Raw genomic sequence first — 18,475 nt, 5'->3', positions numbered from 1 at the left:
CTGCTATATAGTTTTTAGTTCTGCTTGGTATATCAGTTACCTTGCTAAGAAACTAAGTAGAAATGAACTGGTCAGCTCTGTATCAGCAAGAGTACTATTGTTAGCAGAATAACATATACATCTGCCTTACGGTATTGTTTTTAATTTCTCCATGCCTTTAATTCCCTCTCTGGAAATGGGGATCTCTCTCATTTTTATCCCAGGTCTGTATTTTCTGTATTTGATAAAGTAATGTCTCATATTGACATACATTTTTAATTTTTTTTTTTATCTTGGTATTCTTATTTCAAGGGGATTTTCACTGAAAGATTATTATTATTTCATTATTTTGTAGCATTTCTTTAATCAAACTTTTCCAAGTCATTCCACCTTTGAGAGGAGCTTTAGGCTTGCTGCTGATTCCAGGCCAGTCTGAGAGCACAGAGCACCAAGATCAGAGACATCTCTGGTGGGATCAGCTGTATGACACAGGCAGAGCTGCTGTGCAATGCTGGCAGTAGCAAGGATCATGGTCCCAGTACCAGCGTGCTCCAAGGGGCTACTTCCACTTTCAAGTGCCTAGAGAGCTGAGCTCATGTGTAAATAGAAATTTGCAACTAGTTCCTACTCTGCAATGCCTATGCCTCCATGTCAACACAAACCACATGGAAACACCCCTTTTATTTGCAGGATCTGTGTCCTGTGACAGGGATAGCGGGGCATGCACTGCACAGGGCTGTTAGGTCAGCTTTACACTAGTGTGAGGGAAAAGACTTTAAAGACTTTTCCTCCAGTGACATTTAGGGAATGATGCCAGCCATCAGGAACCAGGAGCTCCCTACTTGGTGTGGTCAGGTTTCCAACTCCACTGCTGGAAGCAAGTGGCTGAACTTCAGCTTCTGGGATCGACAGTTTCAGAGAAGGGAGCGTTTGTCAACTCACCTTAACATGTTTCATTTCGTTATAAGCTGCCACGACAGAGTAGGATCTTTGGTTTTTCAACTGTGGTTTTAGACACTCTAATTTCAATGCTTAGTTTCCAGATTAATTTGTGCTGGGAAGCAATGATTTTGACCACTTTGTGTTGTATATGTTGATGGTGGCATCTAATAAACATAGTAATTTTCCTTATGTCCTCCTTGTGAGGTATGTAACAGAACAAGTTTCCTTTTCTATTGAATGAGTGGGTTTTTCCATTTGTTTTTTTTTTTTTTTTTTTTTTATCAGCACATACTAACACTAGGTAATAGTTTAAGGAAACACTACAGATTTAGAAAAACGTGCAGCATATTGGTGCACATCTTCATGGAGTTCAAACCCAAATTGATTAGTAGCGTCAAGGAAGAAAGTGCACTCCTGGTATCTGTGCCACATGGAAAGAAAACTTCCAAGGAACTGAGAATTCTTCCTAAAGAAGAATCTGAAGCAGTACTTCCTGCATCAGATCCTAACTTCTGTTTCAGTAACAACATCACAGGGAAAAAGTATTCTACCTTGCTTAGAAGCCTTTCAAGAAAAGAGAATCCACCCCTAGTTAACTTAATTCTAAAATCTTCCTTCTTATACCAATTACCTGCAATTAGAAAAATTATTATTGCTAGATTTTATATATCACCACTGATGTGGAAGAGGTCAAGATCTTAGTCTCATGACTGCTGGAAGATGAGCTGAGTCCAGTTTCTACTGGAAAAGATAAAAGTATGTAGTGTATGTTTATTTTTAGAGATTAAAAACTTTTCTGTTATCATTTCAGAGCTTTTTTTCACATCCAAAAACAACAGGAGGAAATGAGAGCTGCTCTCCTCAGCATTCTGCAAAAGCCAACAAAAAAAGCCATTAGGAGATGGACCAGTATCACCAGAAACAGCTGTTTTACAAGCCAATGGATCAATGGGCTTAACAAATGAGAATGCCCTGCATGCTAGCGCTTTCTTGACACAATTCTCCAATGCTTTGAATCCAAATATAAAGACTGAAATCCTGTCTGCTGTGAATTGAATAGGGCAAATATTTCTCTCTAAGGAGAGGTTTTTAGATAGCATGCTGAAGAGGGCTTACTGTATAGAAAAAAAGCTGTCTACTTTGCCTTTTGAAAAAGGATGAAGAAATTCTGTATAGTAGGGTACCTAGAACCTGACTTGGATGCTCAATGGGCATTACACTTACTGTAATAGTATTCATCATCTACTGAGTCTTTAGCAGTGAGTGCAGTTCATGAACCCATTTTTCCCCCTCTATATAATACTTATATAATACCCAAGGACAACCCAAATAATTCTTTTTCTGTATATGAAATAATTTAGGTTACAGATTGCAGATATAAAAATAAACATTTTTATATATTCTCTCTTTATTTCCTTTTATAAAGATGCAGACCTACAGCCCTTAAAGTCTGTGTTTCTACTATACAGTATTTAATAAAAATGAAATGTTTGAATCCCAGGATAATTGCCTTATATATTTTTGAGAGAAAAAAACCCAAGAAAATTAAAGATATTAAGGACTAAGATCCAGATATAAGAAGCTGCTTGAACAGGTATTTAATTTAAAAGGAGTAATCTCTCTTTTTTTTTTTTTTTTTTTTTTTTTTTTGAGCAGACTTGGACAATTCTCTTTTTTAATCTGAAGAGTCTCATATAATCACCTGACCACTGTCTGCAGCCAGGAAAGCCTGAATATTTAAAGACTTAGTAACACTTCTGGAGCCAGGCATGTAATTAAGAATATTGTCAAAGCAGAGATTGCTACCATAAAGATTGCTGTGAATTCCCATCCATATAGAAAACTAGCTCTGTATTTGGTTCTGTATTCTGTGTTGGGACAACACAGGACAATATTATAATTAATGCACAAATGTAATATTTTCAAGAATTTCTGTCTCCCCACCAAATTCCTAATCAAAAAAAAGAAACAGAAAAAGAGACAAGCGCAATGTGCCATCAGATGTAATTTGTGATGGCATCCAACACATGAGTGACAGAGCAGAACTAGGACTCAGCTTTTCTGGCCCTCAGTCAAGTGCTCTGTCCTCTGCACGGAACGCTCCCCCTGACGAATGTTATGGCTAGGTTCAGATGTCTCGAGAGAAAGCCAAATCCTTGCTGAATTTACAGTAATGTTATCTCTTTCCCACTTAACAACAAAAAATCTCCTGCCTTTTTAGGGGTTTGAAATGCAAAGGTAAAGCTTTGCTCTAGGGCTGTGCTATCCCGAGAGGAGACAGAAATCGTTACTTGAAGCCCAGAAGGAGCTGGCTCACAAACAGGTTGAAAGAAATACGGATGACTTGAGGCACAAGGAGTGTTATTAAGCAGAAGTGCTACTTGAAATGGGAATCTTTGAGAGGTTGTGGTTTTCTTTGTCTAAAAGGTTGTTTGGCATTTTTGTCTGCACATCCGACTAATGCGTTAGGTGATCCTCGGGCATAATAGCAAGATTTAGGGAAAGGGCAAAGTACACCAGCTAAATCTTTGAAATCTTTTGCCTTCAGAGAGTAATATCAACTCTTGAATGTTACTTGAGAATTGTTTCTGGCACTGAGTTAATACATCGATGGTCCCAGTGCAGGATTAATCTGCTGCCATACTGGCATGTTAGCACTGCAAAGCTCTTTGCATGTGTTTGTAAATGAGGCTGCTGTGAACAGCCAGAGTTTTCAGAGGTAGGAGCACTTGCTCTTGGCTCCTCAAGATGAAGATCTCACTGGGGCACACAGAGAGGTCACCCACAGAGGCTCCAGCTGTGAAAAAATTCAGAGCCTGCATCTGAACTCCTGGGAGTAACTGCTGACTACGCTGGAGTTAAATAGGCAGGGAAACCATTATTTGCTGAACACATTACCTATCAGTGCCGTTATCAATACCCCATGAGTTAATTTTAACATGTATCTTACAATGTTTACCGAGCACTATCAACTCTGTCAAGAAACCTTAACTTGAGAGCATGACATGGTACAGTCTTCCCGTGCCAATAATGCAGTACCTGTCTATGTGAGAAGATAAATCTTCCCAGTTCAACAAGATGTACTCAGATCATCCTAGAAGATAAGCTCACCTACACCCTGGAGGAAAAAAATCACATTTTAAAGTTGGAGAGTAAAATAACTTGGAATGATAGTGAATTGTTCCCATGTGTACAATGTCACCACCAGGAGTTTTGTCTTGGGTCCTTGCACAGCCTTGGGATCCCCTCGCAGCAGATGCTAACATGTGCTAAGGGCTTTGTGCAAGCAGCACATGAACTGATGTTTGAACTGAGACTGAACGCAGGTGTGCCTCCGTGCTGCTCCAATGGGAAGTGAGAAACACAGCTCTATCTGTCATTAATTTGGGTAATGTGTAGAAAAACCGATAGAGAACTATAAAGCGATGCAGGGAGTTAATTTCCCTCGGAGCAAAGACAGAGTAATGCAGCATTCTGGGGGCTAAATTCTCCACAGTATTCTGGCATTAGCATCAGTGACAATAAGGAAACTGTTCCGCAGGAACTCCCTCTAAGGATGACACACTAGTTGCTCAGATTCAATAAAGCACATACAAGTATATTTAAGCTTTAACTGTACACTGGAATTTGTTTCTATTCATTAAATGTATGTAAGGACACATGAACACACAGATAACCTTGAGTCAGTAAGTGAACCTATCCACTTTAAAGTAAAAAACATGACACAACCCAAGAACTGATTTTGCTTTTCCCCAGTGTTAACATTTTTTTCCCTATACTGTATGGTGCTCAATTTCTCTCATACACATTCACCATTCAGTTCCAACAAGGTTTTGGATAGAAATTCCTACAACCTTTTCCCATCTCACATCCTTAAACCAACTGTTGTCATGATGATCTGTCTTTCAGGGTACAGCCTGATAGTTTCCTGTTCTGTTGGTACTATAGATCTTTGTATGCAGCTACAGCATACAATATGGAGCATCTTACCTAGACCTTGCCTGTCTGCCAAAATTCATGCAACTGAGTCAATGGGCTTGGGGCAAATGAGTAAAGCTTATGCAAATGTTTAAAATTAAGCATGAGCTCAAGCACGCTACCAAGTCAGGGCCTTTCTCAGGAATGATAAATGTGCAAAACATGAAAACAAGTCCATGTGGATTGAAGACATAAGAAAACACTCCTTCAACATCGGGCAAAGTATTTGCATACATTACAGTGGCCTGTGGATTGTGAGGATTAATACTTTTCTAATGCACATTATTGGTCAAAAATGCAAAAGCACAGGGACATGCCTTTAAGATAAATACAACAGGTGGTCTATACAAAGGTAATTTATTTACAATTAAATCCTATTTCTGAGTCCAGAATAAAATAACTTTCAAAGTAACGTCTGCACTGAACCTTACTTGTGAACTTTACAATTGCAAACTTGAACTCTGATTTTGTGAAGACACCCTTCTACCTTGTGTACATGGCAGCATAATTAAAGCCCTGACAAACAGATAAATCCATAATGGTACTGCAGAATTCATCCTTTTGCAAATTACATATGATTTCAAAACACGTGAAAAGAATATGAACATTCTCTCAGTGGATATGACAAACTTCATCAGCATAGCTAAGGTAAATTATTACTAACAGCCCATTTACTCCTACCAGCAACTGCTAATTCAGCTGGAGATTGCAGCTGGAGGTATCAGGGAGACAAATCCAAGTCAAGCATTCTAGTGGAGCTGGGAATTTGGATTCAGATCATCTGACAAGTAAACTGACAAGTACATACGTGCTGATAGTGTGCAGCATTCCAACAGAATCTAGTGCATCTCGGGGCCATCCATATGCTCCACCATATGTCCGCGAGGAGAGGGGTCCAGAATCACAGTCACTGGAATGGATAGGTCTCCCAGGCTCTCAAGATACCAGCCAGGATCCCAGTATCGCTGTATTAATTGGTGTGTAAGCACCTGTACTTCCTCCAACAAACTGCTGATTTTAGCTCAGAGGGCAAATATGGAACATATTTGTTTGCTCATTCAAAAGCTGGCTCCCACAGGGCAAGTTCTACTAGGGAAGAAAAGTTTGCTCTGAGCTGTGTTTCTTCAAAGCCAATTCAACCTCTGTGGGTTAACCACAAAGAAGCTGCTGCAATGGAGAAATTACCATGTAAAACAGCAGTACTGTTTACCAGAAACAGATTGGCTTTTAATAGCCTAGCATAGAGCAATATAAGTTTCAGCTCACTCAGTAGAAGACAAGTTGCTTTATTTTGCCTTCTATTCTGCTCTTCACTTACACTTTTCTGAGGGCAATCAGCTGCAGCGTATTTTCACATTTCAGTCCTACCTTATCGCTGTCCACTGTGTTCTGTGATGTCCTGGACGCAATGGAAATAGTGTCAGGTTGACTGCTGCCATCTCCTTGGCTGTCTGCGTCATCTACTCCATCTCTGTAAAAGTCATAATAGGGAAACAACAGTGCTTAACACACCACCTTGGAATGGACACAACTTTATAGGTGGATTTGAGGATGCTGAGTCAGTGTGCCAGAGCTGGCTTTCTGCTAAAATTACTTCGCTGATGTGGTCCATATTGCTATGTGGCTTGCAATTTAAAATTATGTCACCCTCAGCCATAGCACTGGGATTAGCACATAATCACAACGTTGTTGCTGGAAACAGAATGGCCATTGCCTGCATATTTACTGCATAAAAGGCTCTGGTGTTCACAAATAACTGTGTAATGAGGGTGTTAGGCAGAAATTTTCCTTCAATTAGATTTCTGCCTTAACCAAAGCCATTCAGCTCAGGCTACAGATGATACTGAAGGAAAGGGTATTTCTTTTGTCTCACAGGAATGACATCTTCAGGATGTAAATACTAAGCCATAAAAATTATACCCAAACATAAATACAGCATAGAGCTCTACAAGTCTACCTCTATAAGTCTGCTAGAGGTTATTTTCTTCTCTTTTGCTGTATAGATATAGTTCCCCTAAAATTTTACTGGTCTCTCAATATGAACATTTAAATAATACAAAATACATATTTGAGGACAAAGAAAAAAGAACAAAACACTAAAACCAAAAAAACCCCAACGCCTCCCTGTTTTGTGCTAGAAAACTCCTGTATTGGTGCACACCCTGAGGAAGAAACGTCTGGATCCTTGCCTTGCTACAGGTCTCCTGGGTGACTTCGGTTACTTATGCTTTGGATGCCTCTATAATACAGCCTGAAGTAAAAGAGTGATAAAACTTGATGAAGAAATAGAGGTGCTCACATTACAGGTGGCTTTTAGGAATAACAGCATGACAGCTAAAAGAACAACTGATTTTCTATAATTTCTATTTAATCCAGAATTCAAAGAAATTGATGAAAAAATTAATATTACTTCACAGGCTGAAATGAGTTTGTATTTGATGATGAAGCACAGATTCTCCATTGTAGTAATATATTGTCATGACCAGCTGTGATTTTCCTTGTCAAACAATTCAAAATGCTAAACAGGGAAAAAAAAATCTTTTAATACTCAAATGTGAAGTAAATTGTACTTTGGGAAAGAAACTAACCTTGGACTCTGAAGAACGTTTACTGTTCATTGCTCTATAATACTTTGGAGTACTAAAATAAAATACCTTTGTATGTATATCACAGTAAAGCTTTCTAGCTACTTCTGTCAAGGCAACATAAAAAACAAAGACAACGAAAACTGAGTTTCACTGTAGTAAGAAAAAGCAAGTGAATCCAGTAAAAAGCACACAGACACCGCACTGCTGTTGGTTGATGTTGCAGCACAAGCAAGCTACCAGGCTGCAACAAGACTTTACTGCCATCAGTCATATTTTACAGTTCATGCTGTTTCTCCTTCCTCCAGAAACCAGACCACACTGCTCCTCCTCCATCCAACCCCCTCTCCACAATCCTCAGGGCTATTTAACCACTTAGCAGGAACGAGCTACACCTGCACATCGTCCGTGTCAATCAACCCACTGCCTTGGGGCAAGGCCACAGCTGCATGTTATCAATGCTGATCAACATACTGCCTGCATTCCTCTACAGGTTGAGAAAAGGCTAGTTATTTCATGTTGTATGGAATGGCTGAGGTTACCTTCTACTGTTGTTTCGCTGCTTTGCTGGTGTCTTGGGGAGCTGAATTGGCTCCTTCAGAGCCCCCTTCAGATGAATAATCCTTTCTTGAATGACTTCCCGGATATTTTTGATCCATTCCTGTTTTGTCTCAATACTGGATGCCTAAAGTTCCACAAGGCAGAAAGACAGACTCTTTATCATATTCCCAGCATATCACCTCCTATGTAGAAGAATCGTGGCTGGCTGATGAAAATGCATGATTAACTATTTCTCCTCTCTGCTATATTGTTTTAGCTGCTGGAGCACCTGGTAACCCCAGGAGAACTGAGGGTATTTTTACCAGACCTACTTGGTAAGCAACAGCAAAGCAGCTAAACTCTGGATAAATATATTTAATGCTAGCAATACAGCGTGCTCTGTAAAGGGAAAATAGATTATCAGTGCAAGGATTTCCTCAGACAAAATAACTATAACAGGAATTCTTCGTTCAAAACTCACTTGACAGAAATGGCTGTCAGCTCTGGAGGTTTGAGGAATAGGTTGATTGTTGGTAAGCCCAGTGGCAAAGGGCTAAGAGAATTACACCTTCCAGATAAACACCTAGAGATGTGCCCTGTGTCAGCATGCAGCTTCTCAACCCAGGTTCCAAGAGGAGACGCAATTTCAGCAAGGCCGCACAACTGCACTGTCTTGATTCATACTGAGGCCTTAGAACTGAATTGCTCCTGGTGCAGGCCTGACCCCGCTGGCAGACATGGAAGCCACGCAAATATGAGGAGGGAAAAAATTGACCTTTCATTTAGCACTCCCAAGGCCTGTACTAGAAGCTCTAAAGGCAAAGAAAACAAATAGAAAAGACTTACTTTGAGCACTGTTTTATTGTCTGAGGATGGTGTTCGTCCAGACCACAAAGCAAATTTACAGGGATCTCCTTCAACATGTTCAGTCACTCCCAGTTCTGAGGTCTAGTGTGGAGGAAAGATGATGACAGATTTCATATATATGAAGCCTCATGTGTCCAGAAAACTTTCATTTGTAGGGAGAACTGGGGATACAGGGGTGGGCAGGGGAGCAAGATCTCGTCTGCTTTGCTACACACAGGTAAAAGAAACAGAAAATCACCAGAGGATAGCAGGGAAGCGAATGGCTTGAGTGATCCTCCTTGCATTTCTTACCCACCCTTCACATCTGGCTATCATAAACCTGTGCAGACTCACTACGAGCTTGGCTTCCAGATGAGCTCTGCAGGGCCCACAGCCAGCCATTGCAGGTGGCATGAGTATCCCCAACCCAGCACGGGGACAGGGCAGCCATCCCCCATACCCCACCTCTACCTCCAAGAAACACAACACCCAGAATATTTTCTCTGCAGCCACACCTACCAGTAACTTGTTCTTGTAAACATATTTTGTGTGTCCTGAAGAATCTTTGATCTCTTTGCTAAACACCAAAGAGATTTCAAAAAGGAACAAATGCCTTTCACGACCTTTCCGAATGAGAGACTTGGGATCCCACACTTGGAAGGAATCTTGAAGAATCAGCTCTCCCTGGACGTCCAGGTTCTCATCAAACCCTAAAACCACAAAATACATTGGCTTGTATTTGTTCTTGGGACCAGTAATGCCCAGAAATGCCAGACCAGTAAGGACTTGAAATAAAAGGGTGTTTCTCTTTTTTAATGCACATTCTGAAAGAACATTAATGGGCATCCATTGCCCCAGTGAAAATATGTTTTTTTCCTACTGCAACGATGTAATTATTTCACCAGAGGCAAATAGGTCATATGTACTAAATGAGACTGCTGCTAAAGTGTAGTAGTAATTACTGAAAGATAAATATTATAAAGGTTTCAGTGGAGGTTACTGTACAGAGAACTGCAATGCAAGAAATCTTGTGCAGATCCATATGAATTCAGAGAAACCTAATGGCTGGAAGCGCCCATAATACCATGATGCCTTCAAGTGTGCTAACCCAGCCTTCAACGGACTGTGAGCCCACAGCAGTGACATGGGGGAGCGACGTCTATGAGAGCAAATTGGTATGGTGTCTGAAACAAGCTTTCTAAGAGGAGTTTCTCATATTCCAAGCTGCACATCAAAAGCCTTCACATGGTTGAGGATCACAGGACTCTCCACGTAACTGGGAGGCTTGAGGGAAAAGGGAGTCTCTAGTGCAAGATGCCCTCCAAGCTCCTGTCTCAGCAGATGGTGGGTCACACTTCTCTCCAGAGCTGGGGACTGCTCCTCTACCAGCACAGCCTGCTATTGCTCATGCCAGATAGCCCTGAGACAGCAGCAAATAGCCCTGGTTGCTGCTCCGAATATTCGGGGATATTGTTTTATATGAAGACAGCTGTTCAAGTGCTTGTCTACCCTAACAAAGTCATACCTGCTTCTTTATTATTGCATGGTGCTGGTGATTTCATGGGGATAGATTATCCAGGCATTATTTTTGGAAACCTTGCTTTTCACCAGCCGCTACGGTTAAAACCACCTTTAGAGTGTTGCTACCTATGCTGGGTCAGTTTCCCCCCCTGCAGTTTTAATTGCCTGGTCTTGACGTGCTGCTTAGCTACTGGCAGCATTTCCTTTTTCTTGACTGTTTTAGTACTCTTCTTGTTTCCTGGTTCTGACTCAATCCAGGCTGGAAATGGTTTTCCCAGGCCAAGAAAATGTTTGAGACACAATAAAGCATTCTGCCCAGAATAAAATTTTTAAATTTTAGAAATATTCCACACATCAAAAAGTCAATATAAGACTTAATTTTCAAAATATCAAAATACTTGCTTCTTTAATTTTGAAATACTTTTTAATAATATTTTTTTCTCTTTTTTTTTTTAATCTTTGGGATAATTATACTAACATTTTGAAACACAAGCTGTTTTGACACAGAAAACTAGAACTTTTTCTTTTGAAATGTTGAGATAGTATTTAGAAATGTTTTCATCCAATAATCATTACAGCTGCCAGCAGCTAAAGTGATAGTGGTTTAGGAGGTGTTCTTTTGTTTCATGAAGTAAGAATGTTTCAACAAAATGTATATATACACATTGTCTATGTATGCTATTACACAAACTTATGTGTATGTACATACATATACACACATGACGTAAATAAATAAACCCCCAGAACTTCCTAGATAGCTTTATTCTTCCAAGACTTTTAGAGAAATATCAGAAAGGAGCTAGGAAGTCTGAAAATTACCATCAATCAACAGTATTGCTGCAGTCACCCTGTACTAACTTCCCACAAAGTTACAAGAAGGCTTCATTTGTCAGCGGGTCCCTCCCCTCCCCTGGCCACCTGCCCATCTGCTACCTTCCAGCATGCTGACGTGCATTGCATCGTTGGCCTTCTTTGGGACACTGAGCATCACTTCCAGACCATCTTTGAGTTCCCCTTTGCCCTCCTCGCAGCAGGTCAGTAGTTCCTAAGAAGTAATGCAGAACACTGGTAAACAAACTGACCAACATGCTGGCTTTGTATCCAGTTCTGTTACTTAATACATGCAACCGCTTCGCTAGCGGAGACAGAAGAAAGCTGAACTGCATCCAAACCCACTGTGGATGCCTACAGGTAGTGGGGATCAAATGAGAATAACTATAAAACAAGGCAAAACAAAGTGCTCTCAAGTGAGACTGTGCACTTGGGAGATTTCTGGAGCTCATGCCTGTGCTGTATTCATCAGCCAGCCCAGCTGTGCCAGCTGTGTTGCAGGACCCCTGCCTGATCCTGCAGGGCTGGCAGTGTGCTGTGCCCAGGGCAGGGAGGTCTGATTCACCTGAGGGGGAGACCAAAGGGGTGATGACTGAAAGGGTGTTTTAGCCTTCCCTTTAGCAGATGTTTTGGGCAGTGCAGGCTCGCTGCCCCACAGCACTCTCTAGGCTAGGGTAAACCCGTGTGTTGTTTCAGAAAACTGGCACAAAGCACAGATTTGTTAACATGTTGAAGGTACTCAGTAAGTACCTTCCTAGTACAGCATACCACTCCTTTGATCATATCTGGTCCTAGCTTTTCAAAGTTAGAATCTGACTCTTCCCTTTTATGCCCCAGATATTTTTTCCTCTCTGGTTTACTAGTTTTGAAGTGAACAGTGGGTGGTTAAGATCTAAAATTCACTTACTCATGAGATACTGCAAAAACCTGTAATCAGTTTACAACAAACCAACAAAGGTGGGTTTTTTTTAAATGGGAAATATTAATATTTACTTGGACATCCTTGTTTTGTATATGAAGCTTTTCTCTGTTTTTCAAACACAAACATGTTAGCTTCCAAACAGAATCTAATACCACTGAAGGAGTCTCAGTCAAAAGTTAGCAAAACTTCTCAAAGTTCATTACCACTGTCATTGAAGCTTTTAATCAAAATCAGTCACAAACTTAGCAAGAAAGAAAGTAAACAACTCTGTCATTCCTTCAACTTCCCTTTCCCAGTTCTTGTTTTTTAGGGTTAAATTTACTTGGACACAAATAAACCCCACCAGTTGAAACAGGTGATCAGTTTTTTACTGTTCCTTGTTTTCTTTCTGTGAGCCTTTTCCTTTAAAACACCCAACCTCATGTCCCACTCTTTTGCCATGCTCAGGCCCGGGAAGCAGGACTAGCAGCTCAGCAGCAGCTTGCAGGTCAGGAACAGGGGATGAAAGCAGCCCACTTAAGAATAAGCGAACACATTACACCTGTGAACTCCTCTGCACGAACTGATCTGGACAGCTCACTAAGGTACCTTCAGTAAGAGTTGATATTTTGTGATCCTCTGGACAGGCTTGATTAAATAAGAAGAGATAGAGTTGGCCAGTCCATGTCTTTGTTGAATTTCCTAGAAGAGATAAAACCAGCAGTTAATCATGGAAAACTCTTAACCCCCTGCCAGACAGAACCACCCACAACTAAGTTTAGCTCTGGATCTCCGCATTTCTTTGTTTAGTTTTTTAACTCTTACTTTTGCTTACATGCAAATAACTGTGGTCTCAGAGAGGCTGGCAATAAACTGCAGAGTCCCTCCAAGGCCTCTTAAATGGCAGGGGCCCTGTGCAAGTCAAGCTAAGGCTACGCTGAGTAAACAACACAGGCTTCAATTTAAATACGACTCATCTGTCACGTCAACTGGTTTCTCCTAGCTATGAAGGCTGAAAGCAGTCTTAATGTTCTATTAAAATGCAGTGACATTAAATTAAATTACATGCAGAGGGTGTAATTTAGCTGTCAAAACATAAAGACCCAGTACCATTTGAAAGCCCTGGGGTAGCTGAAATACCTGCAGATGAGTAACAGGTGTGACACAGTGCTGACAGACCTATGCTATCCTCAGGTGGCACCTGGGGGCCAGGAGAGAGAACCTTAGGATACCTTCTACAGCACTGAATACTTCTGTTTTGTCACCCGAATCTCAATCAAAATGTCTGTGCTGATCAGTGTGATGTGCTCATGAACTTCTGGAGACACTGCAGATAGGCACCTGGTGCAGTCTGCAAAGGGTCCATCTGCCTCCTTCCAACTGGTTCCAGTGAGAGTTAGGAGCTCCTGAAAATCCTACAGGATCCTAATGCACATATTTAGCCATCTAAAAGACCTCAAACTCACACACTACGGGGGCAGATTCTCTGCTGAAATAGAACAGGTTGGAATTCCTTCTGTCTCTTATCAGGCCCTGGGCATGCCTCCCCTTGCTCCTGGTCATCATCAGGAAGTCACTGGTTCCTAAAGGAGCAGATGGGGAGTGGGAATAGGACTTAGGTCCAGCCACTGGTGGGTAATTTGGAAGTTGTAAAGGGAAGAAGTTACAGAAGATGAAGTTTCTGTATACAGTGATTTTCTGCTGAGTACTGGGGAGGTTACTGGGTTTTTTTATCTCCAGTATTTATGCTGGGATGCAAAAATAGCCACTTTTCACACAATGTGTTAATTTTATTTTTTTTTTTTTGTACTAGGCAAGTTTATTTTAGGAAAAAAAATATCTCTGGTGCCACGAACAGGACCAAAAGGGGAAGGGGCTCTGTGTGGGGGCTAATGGTGTTTGCACGAAGCTGAGTCACGGCTGGCTCCAAACAGGGACAGTGCCTCCAGAGCATGTGGCTGGGACTCAATTAGTAACTGCAGGAGCCAGCAAGACTTCAGCTACATCTGTGAACTTCCTGGAGCTGGCTAAGTACACTTGTTTTTGTAGGATCCAAGTAATGAATTTAGCACTACTCCTTCCTCCCAGTTCTCTGATGAGCAGAGCACGCTCCCAGCAAGATGCCTCCCCTTTGGGCATTCCTTGCTCTGCCAGGATGCTCCTGGTCAGACTGTGTGGAGACAGAGTGGGTTGGCAGAGTGACAGCTGTCCCTGCTGCATGGGAACCTGCAGCAGGAAAGCAACAGCACTGCTACATGGCAATCAGACAAATACACTGCTGGAAAGGGACATTCTCCCTACAGCTCCTCCCTCTGGTCCTTGAAATGTTGGAGTAAGATGGCAGCTCGCTGGAGTGTGTCTTGGGTTGGCTTTGTAACAGCTGGAGAGGTCTGGACTTGCTGTGGGTGGAGATGGAAACCAGAGAGGTCTGTGCAGGGCAGCACACGGCAGTGCAGACGTTTCTCACACACCTCTAAGTAACACGAAGCACAGATATACCTGAGCTAGCTTTGAAGCTGCTGGCAGGGTTCAGAAGCAAGGTAGCCACAGGGCCCTGTGCTCTCTACTTTGCCCTGCTTCTTGTTTAAAGCAAGCTTGGCTCATGTTATAGTGTGCCACGGCTCACCACAGCACACAACTTCAGTTACTCCTTGTGTGGAAAAGTGTCCCAAGAGCCTGGAAGAAATGAAGGGATCTGGCAGGCACCACAGGCTGGCAGTTGTGTTGCAAACCAGATGAGCTGCAGAACAGGATCAACATGTAGTCTACGTGCAACGACAAAATCCCAGATAAAACACCAAAAAAATCCCTTGTGTAGGGAGCACAGGACCCTCAGATGCCCTTGGCTGGCCAACATGGAGACAGGAATACTTAAATACAATTTCATACCATAAGAGTTGCTGAATTTACCATGAAGCAGTGATAAAGTGCCCTGATTTTGTATCAAATGTCTGAAGAGATTCACAAATTAATGCAAGTCATCTAATTGTGTTGTTTAGTAGGAGGACAAACTGCATCCTGAACTGGGTGTTCAGACCAATGGCTTGCTGCATGGACTGATGCACCACTAAACTCTCATGAAACATTTAGGTTTTGTAACGCACGACACAAATCTTTGGTGAGCCATTTCAGAAAAAAAAATGTTCCCAAGGAGAAACTGAGACCCTGCTTGTGCTTCTGCCCATTTCCTAAGGGATACCCCAGCTCAGTAGAGAAACTGCCCAAGAACCATCATCCATGCAGAAACACAATGTTCTGCAATACTATTAAAGTCAACGAGCTTTACCGTGTTCTACACTGGTCATGCAAGTTAAAGGTGCCCTGTGGCTTCTTGAATGTAATAACTGATCTTTTCCAAGATTTAAGGGGAAAAAAATATTGAAAAATAGCAAAGCATATAGATGACTGAACCCAACTCTGTCCTGAGAGCCAAAGGTCACTTAAATAACTGACACTGAAATCAAATTGATCACCTCAATAACATGCAGATTTCTACCAGCTGAAGCTGAGGGCTAACACATGTTGGCAGTCAAAAATATAACTTGCTAGCCTGAACTATATGGTATTACAAATACTAAAAGTTGCCAAATACGGTAGGGATCATTTATCTTTGAAACTACTGAATGAAAAATACAGTTTTAAGTAATGTAGTAATGCTCTCAGATGATGAACAAGACAGATACGAAATGTGAAAAAATCCAATAAATGTCTACTACAGTTCTGTAAGATTAAGCACACTAGTTGCATTCCTTATGCAATTTCCAGCTAATATAACTATACCAGCTTCTGAGTTTTATAAGCAAAGCAAGATCTATGGAAAAGGGAATACAGTAATCTTTACCCTTTATTAGAATAATGCTATAGGATAAACTAGGCAAGTTTCACAATTGAGACTTTGTGTGTAATTTTTCCACCTGTGTCAACTGGTCTAAGAAGAGAAACTGCTTTTCTCTACAGATATTGTTTCACTTACATCCTTAGAATGTCCCAGCTACAACAGCAAAGCTAGTAATTTCTCATCAGTTTCAAACAAGATATGCCACTTATCTTTGCTCCTTCTGATTAGCTAACCCCTGTAATAAGCCCTGAAGCTTCAAATTTTCCATAGACTTGAAGGGTTCAGACAGATTACTGGAACTTCTTGATTTCATCTCAAAGGTGGCTTTCCATGATAGTTTATGCAATTGGAAGGTTGGTTTGTACACTTGTGATATTTGACCAGGCTTCTTACTAAGGGTTATATTCCCGATAACTCATTCTCATCATCAGGGTGTTTTAGGAAATTCCAGGTTCTGCCTGGAAGAAAAGAACTAGTCATTTCCTCTGTACTCCTTGGGCCAGGCTGTCCCCTGGCCTGCCACCGAACCACTGCCACTCCAAGGTCAAGATAAGAAGGATGGACACATACTTCACACTACCTTACATTGAGTGACCGGCGAAAAAATTTTTCTGGGGAAAGCCAGCTTTTGCATTTTGCACAGGCATCACTGGGTAGCCCAGGACAACTCCCACCAATGGAAGGAAAACATCTCGCAAAACAGCAGATGCTGACACATGAATAATCACTATTAAGCAACACCAGGCAGGTTTCCAGCCCATATACAGAGCTGCAGTGGAAAAGCTTAGCAGAGGAAACGCTTTTAACCTATGTAAACAACGCTGATCGACACCTAAGGTGGCTCAAACCCTCCACGAGCCACCGACCAGTATAAACCATTCAACAGGCTCAAGCGCCACCTCCTGGAAAATCCCTTTCAGTTCAATTCTACTTTTAGACGTTTGGTCACAAGGCAAAATAAAAAGGTGTTCATCACTTTTCTTCTTGCTCGTGTGAGATCTTTCGGTGTTGAGTGTAATTAAAATGCTATAACCATTGGCACAGACAAAACCCAGGGAAGATTCATGTCAGCTGCCAACCACATCACAGGCTGGATCCTGCTGAGTGGTTACATCTGTAAAGAGATTTTCAGTGCTTTGGAAAAGAGGTCTCAGTATTTTTTCAGAAAGGCAACTAATTAAAGTTGTAAGGTAGCAGACAAGCATGGCAAAATAGATGAGGTTCCAAAATTCAGAGGAAAAGCTTAAACATACTCAAACACTTCAAAGATTTTTCTCAGCCTACAAAACTGGGATTGGAGCCTACAAGTGCTTATCACCAGGTGTAGTCCTTGTAATGGAAATAGTCTAATTGTAGCCAATGGATTTCCTTACTAATATGATGAAGCAACTGTGTAATAGGGTGGGTAAAATTTGCAGAACAGGAAAACAGGATCTTGTTTTGAACTTAGTGATTTCAGGTCATAAAATACAATGGGATCTGCTTTTCATTTCACCACTAAACCCAGAAGCGGACAGTACATCTAAACCAGATTTTTAGGAAGGATTGAGTTTGAAAAATGCACAAAGGTTCCCATAAGAATGTGTCACCATTAAAAATGACTTGCCACACTGATGAAGATCACACATCACGCCACAGCCTACCAGTTTTCGTTGATACCTGCAATGTAATGAAAACCCCAAATGCCAAAGCACAAGAAGGAACGCTTTACTCAGATGTAAAGAGGAGGAGTTTCAGCAGCACTATGCATGCTGACAGAAAATGGCAATGGCTCCTTACATCAAAGAAGGTCCCTGCATGTTCCAGGATGAGCTGGCTGGAGTCAGGCTTGTTTTTGCAGTAGGTGACATACATCTGAAATTTATCTGCCTGTGAAAACAAACATCAAGGGAAAAGAAAGATAAGCTATTTCTCTGCTCCCACAGTCTTTCATTAAAGCTTACCAGGATAAATACAGGTGATCACTGTGCCTCCCCCCCCCCCCCCCAACCAACATAAGAATTGAAAATTAGGAATGGAAGACTTATACACAGTTCATACCTTACCTGACCAGTTCTGAGGGGAACAAGATGCAGCCTGTAACAGCTATGGGAGGCTTTCATTAGCAAGTGTCACAGAGGGAAGGCCTAAAACTTTAATCCAGCTATAAAATAATTTCTAACATCTGTAATGATGTTGTAAAGACTGTATCCAAAAGTCTGAAGGTCTCAAAACTCAGTCATGAAGTGTTGGCTCTATCACCTACTTGCATATAAAGCCTGTGCAGAAACTCTGGGCCAGAGACTCACCTGGCTTAAACTGACTCGAGCCAACATTTTTGGCTTGACACTGGCTCAGATTTGTGACGCCTGGCCTAGACTTGCCTTTCCTACTTTGGTTCAGACTTTAATGGCTCAAACTTTATGTTGTGTTAGGAGTGTTTTGCATTTCATTTCCTAATTTATTTATTTTTAAGAGGAAATGAAAAGCATCTGTGCACTCCTGCCTTAGAGCAGTTTCATATTACTGAACTCT

At 41.4% G+C, this 18,475-nt stretch overlaps 1 protein-coding gene across 8 annotated transcripts in view; it reads right to left on the bottom strand.

The window, feature by feature from the left end:
* Nucleotides 1–18,475, bottom strand: part of KALRN (kalirin RhoGEF kinase) — a 528,324-nt gene that overhangs the window by 136,697 nt on the left and 373,152 nt on the right. For all 8 annotated transcript variants that reach the window (XR_008733430.1, XR_008733429.1, XM_055717657.1 and 5 more), the window contains exons 27-33: nt 17,741–17,830; nt 12,733–12,825; nt 11,325–11,436; nt 9,390–9,580; nt 8,871–8,972; nt 8,027–8,169; nt 6,268–6,370 (exon numbers count right to left, since the gene is read on the bottom strand). Coding sequence is in view for 6 of the 8 variants with exons in the window: in XM_055717657.1 (XP_055573632.1) it covers nt 6,268–6,370; nt 8,027–8,169; nt 8,871–8,972; nt 9,390–9,580; nt 11,325–11,436; nt 12,733–12,825; nt 17,741–17,830 (834 nt within the window). In the remaining 2 variants the exon portion in view is untranslated. The remainder of the gene's footprint in view (nt 1–6,267; nt 6,371–8,026; nt 8,170–8,870; nt 8,973–9,389; nt 9,581–11,324; nt 11,437–12,732; nt 12,826–17,740; nt 17,831–18,475) is intronic.

The sequence above is a fragment of the Falco cherrug genome, chromosome 8, assembly GCF_023634085.1.
Source record: "Falco cherrug isolate bFalChe1 chromosome 8, bFalChe1.pri, whole genome shotgun sequence".
NCBI classification, from domain to species: domain Eukaryota; kingdom Metazoa; phylum Chordata; class Aves; order Falconiformes; family Falconidae; genus Falco; species Falco cherrug.
The sequence above is the reverse complement of the archived record's forward strand: the minus strand, read 5'-3'. Positions and strand labels throughout refer to the sequence as shown.